This window comes from Punica granatum, unplaced genomic scaffold, assembly GCF_007655135.1.
Source record: "Punica granatum isolate Tunisia-2019 unplaced genomic scaffold, ASM765513v2 Contig00628, whole genome shotgun sequence".
NCBI lineage: Eukaryota > Viridiplantae > Streptophyta > Magnoliopsida > Myrtales > Lythraceae > Punica > Punica granatum.
The window spans coordinates 1-24,088 of NW_022204475.1; the positions used below are offsets into that span (position 1 = coordinate 1).

Here is a 24,088-nt window from a genome sequence, read left to right on the forward strand (position 1 = left end):
AGTGATTCACATTCTTGAGTGTAAACACGTAGGGGCGAATTGTGAGGTCCATTCTTTCTAACTTTATTTTGCAGCAATCATGTCTCACAATAGTGCTAAGAGTATTCCCGAAGGTGCAACGGAATTGGCTGATTCGAAATACTTTTAGAGGCCATGATGAGTGAGATGAGGCGTGTGATGCGGTTGGAGTTTGAGCAGGTTCATGAACGGATAGATCTGATAGAGAATAAACGTGTGGAGCAGCCACGAAACGCTCCTAATGCACGTAGGAGGGAAAAGTTCAACCGAGGAAGTGAGGGTTGAAGATGAAGAGATTTATGGGGCTGTTTTGATGAAGATGATCGAGATTCGGTTGTTAGTAATAGGAGACATGGAGGGCGGTTTAGAGAAGATAGGAATCGGGAAGATTATAACTTGGGTAGTATTAAGATGAAAATCCCATCGTTCCAAGGAAAGAGTGATCCCGAAGCATACCTTGAGTGGGAGAAAAAGGTGGAGTTTGTATTTGATTGTTATAGTTATTCCGAGCTGAAGAAAGTCAAAGTGGCAGCAATTGAATTCTCGGATTATGCATTGTTTGGTGGGATCAATTGATGATAAATAGGCGAAGAAATAGAGAGCCACCTATAGCTACGTGGGAGGAAATGAAAAGGGTGATGAGGAAGCGATTTGTTCCTAGTTATTACTACCGGGAGCTGTATAATAAGTTACAAAGTCTTAGGCAAGGTAACCGGAGTGTAGAGGAATATTTTAAGGAGATGGAAGTGGCCATGATTAGAGCTAACATAGAGGAGGATCGAGAGGCTACTATGGCAAGATTTTTGGCTGGATTGAACCGAGAAATTCAAAATGCCGTGGAATTACAACATTATGTGGAGTTGGAGGATATGGTGCACATGGCCATCAAGATTGAGAACCAGTTCAAGAGGAGAGGCAATACACGTGCAAGCCAAAGTCCAAGCACATCCACTTGGAAACCGAATCAGTCGAAGAAAGATGAGAAGCAATCCACGTCGATGTTGAAAACCGAGCAAAAGCGAGAAGCAACCAGCCATGTTCCTCAAGGTAAAACCGACATTTCTACCTCCAGGAATCTTGACATTAAGTGTTTTAAATGCCAAGGCAGGGGACACATAGCAAGTCAATGCCCAAACAAGCGGGTCATGCTGATGCGAGACAATGGTGACATTGTGACCGACACTGAAGATTCCGACACCGATGACATGCCCCATTGGAGGACGTTCCCGAAGAGGAATATTTAGCTCCAGATGCATTGACATTGGTGGCAAGGAGAGCATTAAGCTTGCAAACAAAAGGAGTTGAAGAAGTGCAGCGGGAGAACATCTTTCACACTAGGTGCTACATCAAAGACAAGGTATGTAGTGTGATTATTGATGGTGGTAGTTGTACTAATGTCGCAAGTGCAACAATGGTGGAAAAATTAAGACTGCCCATGGTGAAGCACCCTAGGCCGTACAAGCTGCAATGGTTGAATGATAGTGGTGAGATAAGGGTGAACAAGCAGGTGTTAGTTGCATTTCGAATCGGTAAATACGAAGATGAAGTGTTGTGTGATGTAGTACCGATGCAAGCAGGACACTTGTTGCTAGGGCGTCCATGGCAATTTGATAGACGAGTGAAGCATGATGGCTTTACGAACAAATACTCCTTTGTACTTAATCAGCGATCAATCACTCTTGTACCATTGACTCCGCAGCAAGTATATGAGGATCAAGTGAGATTGCAAAAAGAGAGTGATCAAAAGAAAGAGAGTGAACAGAAGAAAAAGAGTGAAAATCAGAGAGAGGCCGAGAAAAAGAAAATCAAAATTCGGCCATTGAGAGAAAATCAGAGAGAAAACAAAAGAATTTTTATGCAAACATGGGAGAAATTAGGCAAGCAATGTTTTTAAATCAGCCGATGATTGTACTTTTGTACAAAGAGGCATTTTTCAATACTAACGAACTTGATATCTCTCTTCCTAGTTCTGTGTGTTCTCTTTTGCAGGAGTATGAGGATGTCTTTCCCGAGGAAACACCACATGGCTTACCTCCAATCCGAGGGATTGAACATCAAATTGATTTTGTTCCCGGTGCGACAATTCCAAACCGACCAGCCTATAGGAGCAATCCTGAGGAGACAAAGGAGCTTCAACGGCAGGTAAAGGAGTTGTTAGAGAAAGGGTACGTGGGGGAGAGCTTGAGCCCATGCGCTGTTCCAGTAATACTTGTACCTAAGAAGGATGGGACGTGGAGAATGTGCATTGATTGCCGAGCAATCAACAACATAACGGTAAAGTATCGTCATCCTATTCCTCGCTTAGATGATATGTTAGATGAGTTACATGGTTCTTGTGTATTTTCTAAAATTGATTTAAAAAGTGGTTATCATCAGATTAGAATGAAAGAAGGAGATGAATGGAAAACTGCCTTTAAAACAAAATACGGTTTGTACGAATGGTTAGTTATGCCTTTCGGTTTGACTAATGCTCCAAGCACTTTTATGAGACTTATGAATCATGTTTTGCGTGCATTTATAGGTAGATTTGTGGTTGTCTACTTTGATGATATACTAGTTTACAGCAAAAACTTAGATGATCATAAGGTACATTTGAAATCTGTCTTAGATGTGCTTAGGAAGGAAAAGTTATTTGCTAATATGAAGAAGTGTACTTTTTGCACCGATAAGCTTGTTTTTTTGGGATTTGTTGTTAGTGCACAAGGTATACAGGTTGATGAGGAGAAGGTACGTGCAATCCAAGAGTGGCCTAGTCCCACAAGTGTAAGTAATGTTCGTAGTTTTCATGGACTTGCTAGTTTCTATCGGCGGTTCGTGAAGGACTTTAGTAGCATAGCAGCACCACTTACTGAAGTGATCAAGAAAAACGTTGGATTTAGATGGGGAGAAGAACAAGAGAAGGCGTTTCAGCTAATCAAAGAGAAGCTGACCAACGCTCCTTTATTATCTTTACCTAACTTTTCTAAAACTTTTGAGATTGAATGTGATGCTTCAGGTGTTGGTATAGGTGCAGTTCTCATGCAGGAAGGACGACCAATTGCTTACTTCAGCGAAAAACTAAGCGGTGCAGCCTTAAACTATCCAACTTATGATAAAGAGTTGTATGCATTGGTTCGAGCTTTAGAGACGTGGCAGCACTACCTATGGCCTAAGGAGTTCGTGATACACACCGATCATGAGTCCTTGAAACACTTGAAGGGCCAACACAAACTAAACAAAAGACATGCCCGATGGGTGGAGTTCATTGAGACGTTTCCATACGTCATTCGGTATAAGCAAGGTAAGGAGAATGTGGTCGCCGATGCACTTTCTCGCAGGTATGCATTACTCTCTACACTTGATGCAAAATTGCTTGGTTTTGAGCACATTAAAAATTTATATGCTGATGACCATGAATTTTGTGAGGAATATCGAGCTTGTGAGAAAATTCCTTGTGGTAAGTTCTTTAGGCATGATGACTTTCTGTTTCGAGAGAATAAGTTATGCGTGCCAAATTGTTCCTTGAGAGAGTTATTAGTGCAGGAATCACATGGTGGGGGATTAATGGGACATTTTGGAGTAGCAAAGACTTTAGCTATTTTGCAAGAACACTTCTATTGGCCACATATGAAAAGAGATGTTGAGAGAATTTGTGGTAGATGCATTACGTGTAGGCAAGCTAAATCCAGAGTGCAGCCTAACGGTTTGTATACTCCTTTACCAATTCCTAGTGAGCCTTGGATTGATATTTCAACGGACTTTGTGTTAGGATTACCTAGGACTAAACGTGGGAGAGATTCAATTTTTGTGGTTGTGGATAGATTTTCTAAGATGGCACACTTTATTCCATGTCACAAAACGGATGATGCCTCGCATGTTGCTGATTTGTTCTTTAGGGAGATTGTGAGGTTACATGGCATGCCTAGAACAATTGTTTCGGATAGAGATGCTAAGTTCTTGAGCTATTTTTGGAAGACTTTGTGGTGTAAGTTAGGTACTAAGCTGTTATTTTCTACTACTTGTCACCCACAAACTGATGGTCAAACGGAAGTAGTAAATAGAACTTTGTCTACTTTGTTGAGGGCAATCATAAAAAAAAACATTAAAACATGGGAAGAGTGTTTACCACATGTTGAGTTTGCTTATAACAGATCTGTTCATTCCGCTACTAAATTTTCACCATTTGAAGTTGTTTATGGATTTAATCCTTTAACTCCATTGGATTTATCTCCTTTACCTTTGACTGAGCATGTTAATTTAGATGGCAAAAAGAAAGCTGAATTTGTCAAGCAGATTCATGAGAAAACAAGACTCAACATTGAGCGAAAAACGGAGCAGTATACAAAACACGCCAACAAGGGCCGTCATAAGCTGATTTTTGAACCCGGAGATTGGGTTTGGTTGCATATGAGGAAAGAGAGATTTCCGGCGCAAAGACGTTCCAAACTGCTTCCAAGAGGAGATGGACCTTTTCAAGTCCTGGAGCGCATCAATGACAATGCTTATAAACTAGACTTACCTGGTGAGTACAATGTAAGTGCTACTTTTAATGTTTCTGATTTGCTTCCTTTTGATGTAGGTGATGATTTGAGGACAAATCCTTTTCAAGAGGAGGGGAATGATGCAAATCGTAGCACGACTTCAAGGGATCCAGTTCAAGTTCCAATTGGACCGATTACGCGAGCACGAGCAAAGAAGTTTAAAGATGAACTCAACGGCCTGATTCAAGAGGTTTGGGCTCAAGCAAATTCGTGGAGGCCCATTGGACATGAATCACGTGATCCACAAAGATCCATCAACATTATTCAAGTTATAGAAGATTCCGGACAAGGCTAAATTCAGCAAGTGTTTAAGGAAGCTTCTAGAACAGTTGATGATCAACAGAAGATAACATCAGATTTGTTTGAAGTTTAAATCTCATAGAGATATTCTAGGGGTATTTAGATTTTATATCTTTATAGATTATGTCATATCTCTATCGATATTCTTGGTTTTAATTTCCTTATCTATAGGAGGAGATATGACCATATTAGGATTACTTTATGTCTATATATATTCATCTTAGTCAATTTTTAATGAGAGGAACATTCAGAAAATTGTGAGAGTATTCTCTTTGGTTCTTGAAGAACTAATCGAACTTATCGGAAGTTTCCGTGGCGTTCATCATCGACTTATCAAACGGCTTTCCACCACCGTTTGTGGCGTCTTCATCGACTTATCAAGCGGTTTTCCATTACCGTTTGTGGCGTCTTCCCATATACCGAGGTTCTTGTTTCGCATTAAACAACGGGTTGAGGTCAGTTATACCAAGGTTCTTGTTTTTGTCGTAAACAACGGGTCGAGGGTTCGTCAATCAAATCTGATCGTGGAACGATCTTGGGTTCCTTTAGTTGTCGGGTCTCGTCATTCTTGGCGGGAATCGCATCATTTGGTATCAGAGCATCAGGCTTCAAATCGGGTTTATCCTATCCTTTTTTGTTTCAATTTGCTGAGTTTCGCTTCGTCGAAATTGTTCTTTGTGGATTATTAGTAGAAAAAAAAAGGGCTGAAAAAAAAAATTTCGGCTGAAAAAAAAAATATACAAGCTGAAAAAAAAGAGCTGAAAAAAAAAATCGGCCAAAAAAAAATACTGAGCTGAGAAAAAAAAAAGATCGAAAGAAAAGAAAGAAGATATCGTTGTCAATTTGATCCAAATTTTTTACATCAGACCATTCTAAAGTTGTTATTTCTCGTTCTTTGTAATCTGCATTGATTCTGATCCCATAATTTCATATAACATTCTAGTTTATTTAATCCTTCACAGTAGTTACCTTTTCTCTTGCTTCTTTTCTTCCTGAAATTTCCTTTGATCATTAATTTTCCTTGATGAGTTCTTGGTGAATTGTTGCTGGAAAATTTGGAGTTGTTTGTTTAGTTCCAAAGGAACTGAAAGAGAATTGTCGAGTGGAAAAAGGCAAGAGCGGTGAGAATATTAGAGGGTTAAAAGCCACATATTTTGTTGAGTGAAAACACGAGTGTAGAGTGATTCACATTCTTGAGTGTAAACACGTAAGGGGGCGAATTGTGAGGTCCATTCTTTCTAACTTTATTTTGCAGCAATCATGTCTCACAATAGTGCTAAGAGTATTCCCGAAGGTGCAACGGAATTGGCTGATTCGAAAATACTTTTAGAGGCCATGATGAGTGAGATGAGGCGTGTGATGCGGTTGGAGTTTGAGCAGGTTCATGAACGGATAGATCTGATAGAGAATAAACGTGTGGAGCAGCCACGAAACGCTCCTAATGCACGTAGGAGGGAAAGAGTTCAACCGAGGGAAGTGAGGGTTGAAGATGAAGAGATTTATGGGGCTGGTTTTGATGAAGATGATCGAGATTCGGTTGTTAGTAATAGGAGACATGGAGGGCGGTTTAGAGAAGATAGGAATCGGGAAGATTATAACTTGGGTAGTATTAAGATGAAAATCCCATCGTTCCAAGGAAAGAGTGATCCCGAAGCATACCTTGAGTGGGAGAAAAAGGTGGAGTTTGTATTTGATTGTTATAGTTATTCCGAGCTGAAGAAAGTCAAAGTGGCAGCAATTGAATTCTCGGATTATGCAATTGTTTGGTGGGATCAATTGATGATAAATAGGCGAAGAAATAGAGAGCCACCTATAGCTACGTGGGAGGAAATGAAAAGGGTGATGAGGAAGCGATTTGTTCCTAGTTATTACTACCGGGAGCTGTATAATAAGTTACAAAGTCTTAGGCAAGGTAACCGGAGTGTAGAGGAATATTTTAAGGAGATGGAAGTGGCCATGATTAGAGCTAACATAGAGGAGGATCGAGAGGCTACTATGGCAAGATTTTTGGCTGGATTGAACCGAGAAATTCAAAATGCCGTGGAATTACAACATTATGTGGAGTTGGAGGATATGGTGCACATGGCCATCAAGATTGAGAACCAGTTCAAGAGGAGAGGCAATACACGTGCAAGCCAAAGTCCAAGCACATCCACTTGGAAACCGAATCAGTCGAAGAAAGATGAGAAGCAATCCACGTCGATGTTGAAAACCGAGCAAAAGCGAGAAGCAACCAGCCATGTTCCTCAAGGTAAAACCGACATTTCTACCTCCAGGAATCTTGACATTAAGTGTTTTAAATGCCAAGGCAGGGGACACATAGCAAGTCAATGCCCAAACAAGCGGGTCATGCTGATGCGAGACAATGGTGACATTGTGACCGACACTGAAGATTCCGACACCGATGACATGCCCCCATTGGAGGACGTTCCCGAAGAGGAATATTTAGCTCCAGATGCATTGACATTGGTGGCAAGGAGAGCATTAAGCTTGCAAACAAAAGGAGTTGAAGAAGTGCAGCGGGAGAACATCTTTCACACTAGGTGCTACATCAAAGACAAGGTATGTAGTGTGATTATTGATGGTGGTAGTTGTACTAATGTCGCAAGTGCAACAATGGTGGAAAAATTAAGACTGCCCATGGTGAAGCACCCTAGGCCGTACAAGCTGCAATGGTTGAATGATAGTGGTGAGATAAGGGTGAACAAGCAGGTGTTAGTTGCATTTCGAATCGGTAAATACGAAGATGAAGTGTTGTGTGATGTAGTACCGATGCAAGCAGGACACTTGTTGCTAGGGCGTCCATGGCAATTTGATAGACGAGTGAAGCATGATGGCTTTACGAACAAATACTCCTTTGTACTTAATCAGCGATCAATCACTCTTGTACCATTGACTCCGCAGCAAGTATATGAGGATCAAGTGAGATTGCAAAAAGAGAGTGATCAAAAGAAAGAGAGTGAACAGAAGAAAAAGAGTGAAAATCAGAGAGAGGCCGAGAAAAAGAAAATCAAAATTCGGCCATTGAGAGAAAATCAGAGAGAAAACAAAAGAATTTTTATGCAAACATGGGAGAAATTAGGCAAGCAATGTTTTTAAATCAGCCGATGATTGTACTTTTGTACAAAGAGGCATTTTTCAATACTAACGAACTTGATATCTCTCTTCCTAGTTCTGTTGTTTCTCTTTTGCAGGAGTATGAGGATGTCTTTCCCGAGGAAACACCACATGGCTTACCTCCAATCCGAGGGATTGAACATCAAATTGATTTTGTTCCCGGTGCGACAATTCCAAACCGACCAGCCTATAGGAGCAATCCTGAGGAGACAAAGGAGCTTCAACGGCAGGTAAAGGAGTTGTTAGAGAAAGGGTACGTGGGGGAGAGCTTGAGCCCATGCGCTGTTCCAGTAATACTTGTACCTAAGAAGGATGGGACGTGGAGAATGTGCATTGATTGCCGAGCAATCAACAACATAACGGTAAAGTATCGTCATCCTATTCCTCGCTTAGATGATATGTTAGATGAGTTACATGGTTCTTGTGTATTTTCTAAAATTGATTTAAAAAGTGGTTATCATCAGATTAGAATGAAAGAAGGAGATGAATGGAAAACTGCCTTTAAAACAAAATACGGTTTGTACGAATGGTTAGTTATGCCTTTCGGTTTGACTAATGCTCCAAGCACTTTTATGAGACTTATGAATCATGTTTTGCGTGCATTTATAGGTAGATTTGTGGTTGTCTACTTTGATGATATACTAGTTTACAGCAAAAACTTAGATGATCATAAGGTACATTTGAAATCTGTCTTAGATGTGCTTAGGAAGGAAAAGTTATTTGCTAATATGAAGAAGTGTACTTTTTGCACCGATAAGCTTGTTTTTTTGGGATTTGTTGTTAGTGCACAAGGTATACAGGTTGATGAGGAGAAGGTACGTGCAATCCAAGAGTGGCCTAGTCCCACAAGTGTAAGTAATGTTCGTAGTTTTCATGGACTTGCTAGTTTCTATCGGCGGTTCGTGAAGGACTTTAGTAGCATAGCAGCACCACTTACTGAAGTGATCAAGAAAAACGTTGGATTTAGATGGGGAGAAGAACAAGAGAAGGCGTTTCAGCTAATCAAAGAGAAGCTGACCAACGCTCCTTTATTATCTTTACCTAACTTTTCTAAAACTTTTGAGATTGAATGTGATGCTTCAGGTGTTGGTATAGGTGCAGTTCTCATGCAGGAAGGACGACCAATTGCTTACTTCAGCGAAAAACTAAGCGGTGCAGCCTTAAACTATCCAACTTATGATAAAGAGTTGTATGCATTGGTTCGAGCTTTAGAGACGTGGCAGCACTACCTATGGCCTAAGGAGTTCGTGATACACACCGATCATGAGTCCTTGAAACACTTGAAGGGCCAACACAAACTAAACAAAAGACATGCCCGATGGGTGGAGTTCATTGAGACGTTTCCATACGTCATTCGGTATAAGCAAGGTAAGGAGAATGTGGTCGCCGATGCACTTTCTCGCAGGTATGCATTACTCTCTACACTTGATGCAAAATTGCTTGGTTTTGAGCACATTAAAAATTTATATGCTGATGACCATGAATTTTGTGAGGAATATCGAGCTTGTGAGAAAATTCCTTGTGGTAAGTTCTTTAGGCATGATGACTTTCTGTTTCGAGAGAATAAGTTATGCGTGCCAAATTGTTCCTTGAGAGAGTTATTAGTGCAGGAATCACATGGTGGGGGATTAATGGGACATTTTGGAGTAGCAAAGACTTTAGCTATTTTGCAAGAACACTTCTATTGGCCACATATGAAAAGAGATGTTGAGAGAATTTGTGGTAGATGCATTACGTGTAGGCAAGCTAAATCCAGAGTGCAGCCTAACGGTTTGTATACTCCTTTACCAATTCCTAGTGAGCCTTGGATTGATATTTCAACGGACTTTGTGTTAGGATTACCTAGGACTAAACGTGGGAGAGATTCAATTTTTGTGGTTGTGGATAGATTTTCTAAGATGGCACACTTTATTCCATGTCACAAAACGGATGATGCCTCGCATGTTGCTGATTTGTTCTTTAGGGAGATTGTGAGGTTACATGGCATGCCTAGAACAATTGTTTCGGATAGAGATGCTAAGTTCTTGAGCTATTTTTGGAAGACTTTGTGGTGTAAGTTAGGTACTAAGCTGTTATTTTCTACTACTTGTCACCCACAAACTGATGGTCAAACGGAAGTAGTAAATAGAACTTTGTCTACTTTGTTGAGGGCAATCATAAAAAAAAACATTAAAACATGGGAAGAGTGTTTACCACATGTTGAGTTTGCTTATAACAGATCTGTTCATTCCGCTACTAAATTTTCACCATTTGAAGTTGTTTATGGATTTAATCCTTTAACTCCATTGGATTTATCTCCTTTACCTTTGACTGAGCATGTTAATTTAGATGGCAAAAAGAAAGCTGAATTTGTCAAGCAGATTCATGAGAAAACAAGACTCAACATTGAGCGAAAAACGGAGCAGTATACAAAACACGCCAACAAGGGCCGTCATAAGCTGATTTTTGAACCCGGAGATTGGGTTTGGTTGCATATGAGGAAAGAGAGATTTCCGGCGCAAAGACGTTCCAAACTGCTTCCAAGAGGAGATGGACCTTTTCAAGTCCTGGAGCGCATCAATGACAATGCTTATAAACTAGACTTACCTGGTGAGTACAATGTAAGTGCTACTTTTAATGTTTCTGATTTGCTTCCTTTTGATGTAGGTGATGATTTGAGGACAAATCCTTTTCAAGAGGAGGGGAATGATGCAAATCGTAGCACGACTTCAAGGGATCCAGTTCAAGTTCCAATTGGACCGATTACGCGAGCACGAGCAAAGAAGTTTAAAGATGAACTCAACGGCCTGATTCAAGAGGTTTGGGCTCAAGCAAATTCGTGGAGGCCCATTGGACATGAATCACGTGATCCACAAAGATCCATCAACATTATTCAAGTTATAGAAGATTCCGGACAAGGCTAAATTCAGCAAGTGTTTAAGGAAGCTTCTAGAACAGTTGATGATCAACAGAAGATAACATCAGATTTGTTTGAAGTTTAAATCTCATAGAGATATTCTAGGGGTATTTAGATTTTATATCTTTATAGATTATGTCATATCTCTATCGATATTCTTGGTTTTAATTTCCTTATCTATAGGAGGAGATATGACCATATTAGGATTACTTTATGTCTATATATATTCATCTTAGTCAATTTTTAATGAGAGGAACATTCAGAAAATTGTGAGAGTATTCTCTTTGGTTCTTGAAGAACTAATCGAACTTATCGGAAGTTTCCGTGGCGTTCATCATCGACTTATCAAACGGCTTTCCACCACCGTTTGTGGCGTCTTCATCGACTTATCAAGCGGTTTTCCATTACCGTTTGTGGCGTCTTCCCATATACCGAGGTTCTTGTTTCGCATTAAACAACGGGTTGAGGTCAGTTATACCAAGGTTCTTGTTTTTGTCGTAAACAACGGGTCGAGGGTTCGTCAATCAAATCTGATCGTGGAACGATCTTGGGTTCCTTTAGTTGTCGGGTCTCGTCATTCTTGGCGGGAATCGCATCATTTGGTATCAGAGCATCAGGCTTCAAATCGGGTTTATCCTATCCTTTTTTGTTTCAATTTGCTGAGTTTCGCTTCGTCGAAATTGTTCTTTGTGGATTATTAGTAGAAAAAAAAAGGGCTGAAAAAAAAAATTTCGGCTGAAAAAAAAAATATACAAAGCTGAAAAAAAAAGAGCTGAAAAAAAAAATCGGCCAAAAAAAAATACTGAGCTGAGAAAAAAAAAAGATCGAAAGAAAAGAAAGAAGATATCGTTGTCAATTTGATCCAAATTTTTTACATCAGACCATTCTAAAGTTGTTATTTCTCGTTCTTTGTAATCTGCATTGATTCTGATCCCATAATTTCATATAACATTCTAGTTTATTTAATCCTTCACAGTAGTTACCTTTTCTCTTGCTTCTTTTCTTCCTGAAATTTCCTTTGATCATTAATTTTCCTTGATGAGTTCTTGGTGAATTGTTGCTGGAAAATTTGGAGTTGTTTGTTTAGTTCCAAAGGAACTGAAAGAGAATTGTCGAGTGGAAAAAGGCAAGAGCGGTGAGAATATTAGAGGGTTAAAAGCCACATATTTTGTTGAGTGAAAACACGAGTGTAGAGTGATTCACATTCTTGAGTGTAAACACGTAAGGGGGCGAATTGTGAGGTCCATTCTTTCTAACTTTATTTTGCAGCAATCATGTCTCACAATAGTGCTAAGAGTATTCCCGAAGGTGCAACGGAATTGGCTGATTCGAAAATACTTTTAGAGGCCATGATGAGTGAGATGAGGCGTGTGATGCGGTTGGAGTTTGAGCAGGTTCATGAACGGATAGATCTGATAGAGAATAAACGTGTGGAGCAGCCACGAAACGCTCCTAATGCACGTAGGAGGGAAAGAGTTCAACCGAGGGAAGTGAGGGTTGAAGATGAAGAGATTTATGGGGCTGGTTTTGATGAAGATGATCGAGATTCGGTTGTTAGTAATAGGAGACATGGAGGGCGGTTTAGAGAAGATAGGAATCGGGAAGATTATAACTTGGGTAGTATTAAGATGAAAATCCCATCGTTCCAAGGAAAGAGTGATCCCGAAGCATACCTTGAGTGGGAGAAAAAGGTGGAGTTTGTATTTGATTGTTATAGTTATTCCGAGCTGAAGAAAGTCAAAGTGGCAGCAATTGAATTCTCGGATTATGCAATTGTTTGGTGGGATCAATTGATGATAAATAGGCGAAGAAATAGAGAGCCACCTATAGCTACGTGGGAGGAAATGAAAAGGGTGATGAGGAAGCGATTTGTTCCTAGTTATTACTACCGGGAGCTGTATAATAAGTTACAAAGTCTTAGGCAAGGTAACCGGAGTGTAGAGGAATATTTTAAGGAGATGGAAGTGGCCATGATTAGAGCTAACATAGAGGAGGATCGAGAGGCTACTATGGCAAGATTTTTGGCTGGATTGAACCGAGAAATTCAAAATGCCGTGGAATTACAACATTATGTGGAGTTGGAGGATATGGTGCACATGGCCATCAAGATTGAGAACCAGTTCAAGAGGAGAGGCAATACACGTGCAAGCCAAAGTCCAAGCACATCCACTTGGAAACCGAATCAGTCGAAGAAAGATGAGAAGCAATCCACGTCGATGTTGAAAACCGAGCAAAAGCGAGAAGCAACCAGCCATGTTCCTCAAGGTAAAACCGACATTTCTACCTCCAGGAATCTTGACATTAAGTGTTTTAAATGCCAAGGCAGGGGACACATAGCAAGTCAATGCCCAAACAAGCGGGTCATGCTGATGCGAGACAATGGTGACATTGTGACCGACACTGAAGATTCCGACACCGATGACATGCCCCCATTGGAGGACGTTCCCGAAGAGGAATATTTAGCTCCAGATGCATTGACATTGGTGGCAAGGAGAGCATTAAGCTTGCAAACAAAAGGAGTTGAAGAAGTGCAGCGGGAGAACATCTTTCACACTAGGTGCTACATCAAAGACAAGGTATGTAGTGTGATTATTGATGGTGGTAGTTGTACTAATGTCGCAAGTGCAACAATGGTGGAAAAATTAAGACTGCCCATGGTGAAGCACCCTAGGCCGTACAAGCTGCAATGGTTGAATGATAGTGGTGAGATAAGGGTGAACAAGCAGGTGTTAGTTGCATTTCGAATCGGTAAATACGAAGATGAAGTGTTGTGTGATGTAGTACCGATGCAAGCAGGACACTTGTTGCTAGGGCGTCCATGGCAATTTGATAGACGAGTGAAGCATGATGGCTTTACGAACAAATACTCCTTTGTACTTAATCAGCGATCAATCACTCTTGTACCATTGACTCCGCAGCAAGTATATGAGGATCAAGTGAGATTGCAAAAAGAGAGTGATCAAAAGAAAGAGAGTGAACAGAAGAAAAAGAGTGAAAATCAGAGAGAGGCCGAGAAAAAGAAAATCAAAATTCGGCCATTGAGAGAAAATCAGAGAGAAAACAAAAGAATTTTTATGCAAACATGGGAGAAATTAGGCAAGCAATGTTTTTAAATCAGCCGATGATTGTACTTTTGTACAAAGAGGCATTTTTCAATACTAACGAACTTGATATCTCTCTTCCTAGTTCTGTTGTTTCTCTTTTGCAGGAGTATGAGGATGTCTTTCCCGAGGAAACACCACATGGCTTACCTCCAATCCGAGGGATTGAACATCAAATTGATTTTGTTCCCGGTGCGACAATTCCAAACCGACCAGCCTATAGGAGCAATCCTGAGGAGACAAAGGAGCTTCAACGGCAGGTAAAGGAGTTGTTAGAGAAAGGGTACGTGGGGGAGAGCTTGAGCCCATGCGCTGTTCCAGTAATACTTGTACCTAAGAAGGATGGGACGTGGAGAATGTGCATTGATTGCCGAGCAATCAACAACATAACGGTAAAGTATCGTCATCCTATTCCTCGCTTAGATGATATGTTAGATGAGTTACATGGTTCTTGTGTATTTTCTAAAATTGATTTAAAAGTGGTTATCATCAGATTAGAATGAAAGAAGGAGATGAATGGAAAACTGCCTTTAAAACAAAATACGGTTTGTACGAATGGTTAGTTATGCCTTTCGGTTTGACTAATGCTCCAAGCACTTTTATGAGACTTATGAATCATGTTTTGCGTGCATTTATAGGTAGATTTGTGGTTGTCTACTTTGATGATATACTAGTTTACAGCAAAAACTTAGATGATCATAAGGTACATTTGAAATCTGTCTTAGATGTGCTTAGGAAGGAAAAGTTATTTGCTAATATGAAGAAGTGTACTTTTTGCACCGATAAGCTTGTTTTTTTGGGATTTGTTGTTAGTGCACAAGGTATACAGGTTGATGAGGAGAAGGTACGTGCAATCCAAGAGTGGCCTAGTCCCACAAGTGTAAGTAATGTTCGTAGTTTTCATGGACTTGCTAGTTTCTATCGGCGGTTCGTGAAGGACTTTAGTAGCATAGCAGCACCACTTACTGAAGTGATCAAGAAAAACGTTGGATTTAGATGGGGAGAAGAACAAGAGAAGGCGTTTCAGCTAATCAAAGAGAAGCTGACCAACGCTCCTTTATTATCTTTACCTAACTTTTCTAAAACTTTTGAGATTGAATGTGATGCTTCAGGTGTTGGTATAGGTGCAGTTCTCATGCAGGAAGGACGACCAATTGCTTACTTCAGCGAAAAACTAAGCGGTGCAGCCTTAAACTATCCAACTTATGATAAAGAGTTGTATGCATTGGTTCGAGCTTTAGAGACGTGGCAGCACTACCTATGGCCTAAGGAGTTCGTGATACACACCGATCATGAGTCCTTGAAACACTTGAAGGGCCAACACAAACTAAACAAAAGACATGCCCGATGGGTGGAGTTCATTGAGACGTTTCCATACGTCATTCGGTATAAGCAAGGTAAGGAGAATGTGGTCGCCGATGCACTTTCTCGCAGGTATGCATTACTCTCTACACTTGATGCAAAATTGCTTGGTTTTGAGCACATTAAAAATTTATATGCTGATGACCATGAATTTTGTGAGGAATATCGAGCTTGTGAGAAAATTCCTTGTGGTAAGTTCTTTAGGCATGATGACTTTCTGTTTCGAGAGAATAAGTTATGCGTGCCAAATTGTTCCTTGAGAGAGTTATTAGTGCAGGAATCACATGGTGGGGGATTAATGGGACATTTTGGAGTAGCAAAGACTTTAGCTATTTTGCAAGAACACTTCTATTGGCCACATATGAAAAGAGATGTTGAGAGAATTTGTGGTAGATGCATTACGTGTAGGCAAGCTAAATCCAGAGTGCAGCCTAACGGTTTGTATACTCCTTTACCAATTCCTAGTGAGCCTTGGATTGATATTTCAACGGACTTTGTGTTAGGATTACCTAGGACTAAACGTGGGAGAGATTCAATTTTTGTGGTTGTGGATAGATTTTCTAAGATGGCACACTTTATTCCATGTCACAAAACGGATGATGCCTCGCATGTTGCTGATTTGTTCTTTAGGGAGATTGTGAGGTTACATGGCATGCCTAGAACAATTGTTTCGGATAGAGATGCTAAGTTCTTGAGCTATTTTTGGAAGACTTTGTGGTGTAAGTTAGGTACTAAGCTGTTATTTTCTACTACTTGTCACCCACAAACTGATGGTCAAACGGAAGTAGTAAATAGAACTTTGTCTACTTTGTTGAGGGCAATCATAAAAAAAAACATTAAAACATGGGAAGAGTGTTTACCACATGTTGAGTTTGCTTATAACAGATCTGTTCATTCCGCTACTAAATTTTCACCATTTGAAGTTGTTTATGGATTTAATCCTTTAACTCCATTGGATTTATCTCCTTTACCTTTGACTGAGCATGTTAATTTAGATGGCAAAAAGAAAGCTGAATTTGTCAAGCAGATTCATGAGAAAACAAGACTCAACATTGAGCGAAAAACGGAGCAGTATACAAAACACGCCAACAAGGGCCGTCATAAGCTGATTTTTGAACCCGGAGATTGGGTTTGGTTGCATATGAGGAAAGAGAGATTTCCGGCGCAAAGACGTTCCAAACTGCTTCCAAGAGGAGATGGACCTTTTCAAGTCCTGGAGCGCATCAATGACAATGCTTATAAACTAGACTTACCTGGTGAGTACAATGTAAGTGCTACTTTTAATGTTTCTGATTTGCTTCCTTTTGATGTAGGTGATGATTTGAGGACAAATCCTTTTCAAGAGGAGGGGAATGATGCAAATCGTAGCACGACTTCAAGGGATCCAGTTCAAGTTCCAATTGGACCGATTACGCGAGCACGAGCAAAGAAGTTTAAAGATGAACTCAACGGCCTGATTCAAGAGGTTTGGGCTCAAGCAAATTCGTGGAGGCCCATTGGACATGAATCACGTGATCCACAAAGATCCATCAACATTATTCAAGTTATAGAAGATTCCGGACAAGGCTAAATTCAGCAAGTGTTTAAGGAAGCTTCTAGAACAGTTGATGATCAACAGAAGATAACATCAGATTTGTTTGAAGTTTAAATCTCATAGAGATATTCTAGGGGTATTTAGATTTTATATCTTTATAGATTATGTCATATCTCTATCGATATTCTTGGTTTTAATTTCCTTATCTATAGGAGGAGATATGACCATATTAGGATTACTTTATGTCTATATATATTCATCTTAGTCAATTTTTAATGAGAGGAACATTCAGAAAATTGTGAGAGTATTCTCTTTGGTTCTTGAAGAACTAATCGAACTTATCGGAAGTTTCCGTGGCGTTCATCATCGACTTATCAAACGGCTTTCCACCACCGTTTGTGGCGTCTTCATCGACTTATCAAGCGGTTTTCCATTACCGTTTGTGGCGTCTTCCCATATACCGAGGTTCTTGTTTCGCATTAAACAACGGGTTGAGGTCAGTTATACCAAGGTTCTTGTTTTTGTCGTAAACAACGGGTCGAGGGTTCGTCAATCAAATCTGATCGTGGAACGATCTTGGGTTCCTTTAGTTGTCGGGTCTCGTCATTCTTGGCGGGAATCGCATCATTTGGTATCAGAGCATCAGGCTTCAAATCGGGTTTATCCTATCCTTTTTTGTTTCAATTTGCTGAGTTTCGCTTCGTCGAAATTGTTCTTTGTGGATTATTAGTAGAAAAAAAAAGGGCTGAAAAAAAAATTTCGGCTGAAAAAAAAAATATACAAAGCTGAAAAAAAAAGAGCTGAAAAAAAAAATCGGCCAAAAAAAAATACTGAGCTGAGAAAAAAAAAAGATCGAAAGAAAAGAAAGAAGATATCGTTGTCAATTTGATCCAAATTTTTTACATCAGACCATTCTAAAGTTGTTATTTCTCGTTCTTTGTAATCTGCATTGATTCTGATCCCATAATTTCATATAACATTCTAGTTTATTGAATCCTTCACAGTAGTTACCCTTTTCTCTTGCTTCTTTTCTTCCTGAAATTTCCTTTGATCATTAATTTTCCTTGATGAGTTCTTGGTGAATTGTTGCTGGAAAATTTGGAGTTGTTTGTTTAGTTCCAAAGGAACTGAAAGAGAATTGTCGAGTGGAAAAAGGCAAGAGCGGTGAGAATATTAGAGGGTTAAAAGCCACATATTTTGTTGAGTGAAAACACGAGTGTAGAGTGATTCACATTCTTGAGTGTAAACACGTAAGGGGGCGAATTGTGAGGTCCATTCTTTCTAACTTTATTTTGCAGCAATCATGTCTCACAATAGTGCTAAGAGTATTCCCGAAGGTGCAACGGAATTGGCTGATTCGAAAATACTTTTAGAGGCCATGATGAGTGAGATGAGGCGTGTGATGCGGTTGGAGTTTGAGCAGGTTCATGAACGGATAGATCTGATAGAGAATAAACGTGTGGAGCAGCCACGAAACGCTCCTAATGCACGTAGGAGGGAAAGAGTTCAACCGAGGGAAGTGAGGGTTGAAGATGAAGAGATTTATGGGGCTGGTTTTGATGAAGATGATCGAGATTCGGTTGTTAGTAATAGGAGACATGGAGGGCGGTTTAGAGAAGATAGGAATCGGGAAGATTATAACTTGGGTAGTATTAAGATGAAAATCCCATCGTTCCAAGGAAAGAGTGATCCCGAAGCATACCTTGAGTGGGAGAAAAAGGTGGAGTTTGTATTTGATTGTTATAGTTATTCCGAGCTGAAGAAAGTCAAAGTGGCAGCAATTGAATTCTCGGATTATGCAATTGTTTGGTGGGATCAATTGATGATAAATAGGCGAAGAAATAGAGAGCCACCTATAGCTACGTGGGAGGAAATGAAAAGGGTGATGAGGAAGCGATTTGTTCCTAGTTATTACTACCGGGAGCTGTATAATAAGTTACAAAGTCTTAGGCAAGGTAACCGGAGTGTAGAGGAATATTTTAAGGAGATGGAAGTGGCCATGATTAGAGCTAACATAGAGGAGGATCGAGAGGCTACTATGGCAAGATTTTTGGCTGGATTGAACCGAGAAATTCAAAATGCCGTGGAATTACAACATTATGTGGAGTTGGAGGATATGGTGCACATGGCCATCAAGATTGAGAACCAGTTCAAGAGGAGAGGCAATACACGTGCAAGCCAAAGTCCAAGCACATCCACTTGGAAACCGAATCAGTCGAAGAAAGATGAGAAGCAATCCACGTCGATGTTGAAAACCGAGCAAAAGCGAGAAGCAACCAGCCATGTTCCTCAAGGTAAAACCGACATTTCTACCTCCAGGAATCTTGACATTAAGTGTTTTAAATGCCAAGGCAGGGGACACATAGCAAGTCAATGCCCAAACAAGCGGGTCATGCTGATGCGAGACAATGGTGACATTGTGACCGACACTGAAGATTCCGACACCGATGACATGCCCCCATTGGAGGACGTTCCCGAAGAGGAATATTTAGCTCCAGATGCATTGACATTGGTGGCAAGGAGAGCATTAAGCTTGCAAACAAAAGGAGTTGAAGAAGTGCAGCGGGAGAACATCTTTCACACTAGGTGCTACATCAAAGACAAGGTATGTAGTGTGATTATTGATGGTGGTAGTTGTACTAATGTCGCAAGTGCAACAATGGTGGAAAAATTAAGACTGCCCATGGTGAAGCACCCTAGGCCGTACAAGCTGCAATGGTTGAATGATAGTGGTGAGATAAGGGTGAACAAGCAGGTGTTAGTTGCATTTCGAATCGGTAAATACGAAGATGAAGTGTTGTGTGATGTAGTACCGATGCAAGCAGGACACTTGTTGCTAGGGCGTCCATGGCAATTTGATAGACGAGTGAAGCATGATGGCTTTACGAACAAATACTCCTTTGTACTTAATCAGCGATCAATCACTCTTGTACCATTGACTCCGCAGCAAGTATATGAGGATCAAGTGAGATTGCAAAAAGAGAGTGATCAAAAGAAAGAGAGTGAACAGAAGAAAAAGAGTGAAAATCAGAGAGAGGCCGAGAAAAAGAAAATCAAAATTCGGCCATTGAGAGAAAATCAGAGAGAAAACAAAAGAATTTTTATGCAAACATGGGAGAAATTAGGCAAGCAATGTTTTTAAATCAGCCGATGATTGTACTTTTGTACAAAGAGGCATTTTTCAATACTAACGAACTTGATATCTCTCTTCCTAGTTCTGTTGTTTCTCTTTTGCAGGAGTATGAGGATGTCTTTCCCGAGGAAACACCACATGGCTTACCTCCAATCCGAGGGATTGAACATCAAATTGATTTTGTTCCCGGTGCGACAATTCCAAACCGACCAGCCTATAGGAGCAATCCTGAGGAGACAAAGGAGCTTCAACGGCAGGTAAAGGAGTTGTTAGAGAAAGGGTACGTGGGGGAGAGCTTGAGCCCATGCGCTGTTCCAGTAATACTTGTACCTAAGAAGGATGGGACGTGGAGAATGTGCATTGATTGCCGAGCAATCAACAACATAACGGTAAAGTATCGTCATCCTATTCCTCGCTTAGATGATATGTTAGATGAGTTACATGGTTCTTGTGTATTTTCTAAAATTGATTTAAAAAGTGGTTATCATCAGATTAGAATGAAAGAAGGAGATGAATGGAAAACTGCCTTTAAAACAAAATACGGTTTGTACGAATGGTTAGTTATGCCTTTCGGTTTGACTAATGCTCCAAGCACTTTTATGAGACTTATGAATCATGTTTTGCGTGCATTTATAGGTAGATTTGTGGTTGTCTACTTTGATGATATACTAGTTTACAGCAAAAACTTAGATGATCATAAGGTACATTTGAAATCTGTCTTAGATGTGCTTAGGAAGGAAAAGTTATTTGCTAATATGAAGAAGTGTACTTTTTGCACCGATAAGCTTGTTTTTTTGGGATTTGTTGTTAGTGCACAAGGTATACAGGTTGATGAGGAGAAGGTACGTGCAATCCAAGAGTGGCCTAGTCCCACAAGTGTAAGTAATGTTCGTAGTTTTCATGGACTTGCTAGTTTCTATCGGCGGTTCGTGAAGGACTTTAGTAGCATAGCAGCACCACTTACTGAAGTGATCAAGAAAAACGTTGGATTTAGATGGGGAGAAGAACAAGAGAAGGCGTTTCAGCTAATCAAAGAGAAGCTGACCAACGCTCCTTTATTATCTTTACCTAACTTTTCTAAAACTTTTGAGATTGAATGTGATGCTTCAGGTGTTGGTATAGGTGCAGTTCTCATGCAGGAAGGACGACCAATTGCTTACTTCAGCGAAAAACTAAGCGGTGCAGCCTTAAACTATCCAACTTATGATAAAGAGTTGTATGCATTGGTTCGAGCTTTAGAGACGTGGCAGCACTACCTATGGCCTAAGGAGTTCGTGATACACACCGATCATGAGTCCTTGAAACACTTGAAGGGCCAACACAAACTAAACAAAAGACATGCCCGATGGGTGGAGTTCATTGAGACGTTTCCATACGTCATTCGGTATAAGCAAGGTAAGGAGAATGTGGTCGCCGATGCACTTTCTCGCAGGTATGCATTACTCTCTACACTTGATGCAAAATTGCTTGGTTTTGAGCACATTAAAAATTTATATGCTGATGACCATGAATTTTGTGAGGAATATCGAGCTTGTGAGAAAATTCCTTGTGGTAAGTTCTTTAGGCATGATGACTTTCTGTTTCGAGAGAATAAGTTATGCGTGCCAAATTGTTCCTTGAGAGAGTTATTAGTGCAGGAATCACATGGTGGGGGATTAATGGGACATTTTGGAGTAGCAAAGACTTTAGCTATTTTGCAAGAACACTTCTATTGGCCACATATGAAAAGAGATGTTGAGAGAATTTGTGGTAGATGCATTACGTGTAGGCAAGCTAAATCCAGAGTGCAGCCTAACGGTTTGTATACTCCTTTACCAATTCCTAGTGAGCCTTGGATTGATATTTCAACGGACTTTGTGTTAGGATTACCTAGGACTAAACGTGGGAGAGATTCAATTTTTGTGGTTGTGGATAGATTTTCTAAGATGGCACACTTTATTCCATGTCACAAAACGGATGATGCCTCGCATGTTGCTGATTTGTTCTTTAGGGAGATTGTGAGGTTACATGGCATGCCTAGAACAATTGTTTCGGATAGAGATGCTAAGTTCTTGAGCTATTTTTGGAAGACTTTGTGGTGTAAGTTAGGTACTAAGCTGTTATTTTCTACTACTTGTCACCCACAAACTGATGGTCAAACGGAAGTAGTAAATAGAACTTTGTCTACTTTGTTGAGGGCAATCATAAAAAAAAACATTAAAACATGGGAAGAGTGTTTACCACATGTTGAGTTTGCTTATAACAGATCTGTTCATTCCGCTACTAAATTTTCACCATTTGAAGTTGTTTATGGATTTAATCCTTTAACTCCATTGGATTTATCTCCTTTACCTTTGACTGAGCATGTTAATTTAGATGGCAAAAAGAAAGCTGAATTTGTCAAGCAGATTCATGAGAAAACAAGACTCAACATTGAGCGAAAAACGGAGCAGTATACAAAACACGCCAACAAGGGCCGTCATAAGCTGATTTTTGAACCCGGAGATTGGGTTTGGTTGCATATGAGGAAAGAGAGATTTCCGGCGCAAAGACGTTCCAAACTGCTTCCAAGAGGAGATGGACCTTTTCAAGTCCTGGAGCGCATCAATGACAATGCTTATAAACTAGACTTACCTGGTGAGTACAATGTAAGTGCTACTTTTAATGTTTCTGATTTGCTTCCTTTTGATGTAGGTGATGATTTGAGGACAAATCCTTTTCAAGAGGAGGGGAATGATGCAAATCGTAGCACGACTTCAAGGGATTCCAGTTCAAGTTCCAATTGGACCGATTACGCGAGCACGAGCAAAGAAGTTTAAAGATGAACTCAACGGCCTGATTCAAGAGGTTTGGGCTCAAGCAAATTCGTGGAGGCCCATTGGACATGAATCACGTGATCCACAAAGATCCATCAACATTATTCAAGTTATAGAAGATTCCGGACAAGGCTAAATTCAGCAAGTGTTTAAGGAAGCTTCTAGAACAGTTGATGATCAACAGAAGATAACATCAGATTTGTTTGAAGTTTAAATCTCATAGAGATATTCTAGGGGTATTTAGATTTTATATCTTTATAGATTATGTCATATCTCTATCGATATTCTTGGTTTTAATTTCCTTATCTATAGGAGGAGATATGACCATATTAGGATTACTTTATGTCTATATATATTCATCTTAGTCAATTTTTAATGAGAGGAACATTCAGAAAATTGTGAGAGTATTCTCTTTGGTTCTTGAAGAACTAATCGAACTTATCGGAAGTTTCCGTGGCGTTCATCATCGACTTATCAAACGGCTTTCCACCACCGTTTGTGGCGTCTTCATCGACTTATCAAGCGGTTTTCCATTACCGTTTGTGGCGTCTTCCCATATACCGAGGTTCTTGTTTCGCATTAAACAACGGGTTGAGGTCAGTTATACCAAGGTTCTTGTTTTTGTCGTAAACAACGGGTCGAGGGTTCGTCAATCAAATCTGATCGTGGAACGATCTTGGGTTCCTTTAGTTGTCGGGTCTCGTCATTCTTGGCGGGAATCGCATCATTTGGTATCAGAGCATCAGGCTTCAAATCGGGTTTATCCTATCCTTTTTTGTTTCAATTTGCTGAGTTTCGCTTCGTCGAAATTGTTCTTTGTGGATTATTAGTAGAAAAAAAAAGGGCTGAAAAAAAAAATTTCGGCTGAAAAAAAAATATACAAAGCTGAAAAAAAAAGAGCTGAAAAAAAAAATCGGCCAAAAAAAAATACTGAGCTGAGAAAAAAAAAGATCGAAAGAAAAGAAAGAAGATATCGTTGTCAATTTGATCCAAATTTTTTACATCAGACCATTCTAAAGTTGTTATTTCTCGTTCTTTGTAATCTGCATTGATTCTGATCCCATAATTTCATATAACATTCTAGTTTATTTAATCCTTCACAGTAGTTACCTTTTCTCTTGCTTCTTTTCTTCCTGAAATTTCCTTTGATCATTAATTTTCCTTGATGAGTTCTTGGTGAATTGTTGCTGGAAAATTTGGAGTTGTTTGTTTAGTTCCAAAGGAACTGAAAGAGAATTGTCGAGTGGAAAAAGGCAAGAGCGGTGAGAATATTAGAGGGTTAAAAGCCACATATTTTGTTGAGTGAAAACAC

The 24,088-nt window shown here is 39.9% G+C and overlaps 3 protein-coding genes and 1 pseudogene across 3 annotated transcripts; all 4 read left to right on the plus strand.

The window, feature by feature from the left end:
* The first annotated feature begins 390 nt into the window (after window positions 1-390).
* Window positions 391-4,509, plus strand: LOC116191933 (annotated as a pseudogene).
* A 1,904-nt stretch (window positions 4,510-6,413) lies between these two features.
* LOC116191935 lies at window positions 6,414-10,534 on the plus strand (the record flags this gene model as incomplete). Its single annotated transcript, XM_031520303.1, has 6 exons — window positions 6,414-6,471; window positions 6,538-7,661; window positions 8,033-8,279; window positions 8,727-9,360; window positions 9,493-10,265; window positions 10,419-10,534. Coding segments are annotated over 6 exons (2,952 nt in total), but the record flags the coding sequence as incomplete, so codon positions are not given.
* A 1,906-nt stretch (window positions 10,535-12,440) lies between these two features.
* LOC116191932 lies at window positions 12,441-16,560 on the plus strand (the record flags this gene model as incomplete). Its single annotated transcript, XM_031520302.1, has 6 exons — window positions 12,441-12,498; window positions 12,565-13,688; window positions 14,060-14,306; window positions 14,753-15,386; window positions 15,519-16,291; window positions 16,445-16,560. Coding segments are annotated over 6 exons (2,952 nt in total), but the record flags the coding sequence as incomplete, so codon positions are not given.
* A 1,906-nt stretch (window positions 16,561-18,466) lies between these two features.
* Window positions 18,467-22,587, plus strand: LOC116191936 (the record flags this gene model as incomplete). Its single annotated transcript, XM_031520304.1, has 6 exons — window positions 18,467-18,524; window positions 18,591-19,714; window positions 20,086-20,332; window positions 20,780-21,413; window positions 21,546-22,318; window positions 22,472-22,587. Coding segments are annotated over 6 exons (2,952 nt in total), but the record flags the coding sequence as incomplete, so codon positions are not given.
* Window positions 22,588-24,088: the final 1,501 nt, after the last annotated feature.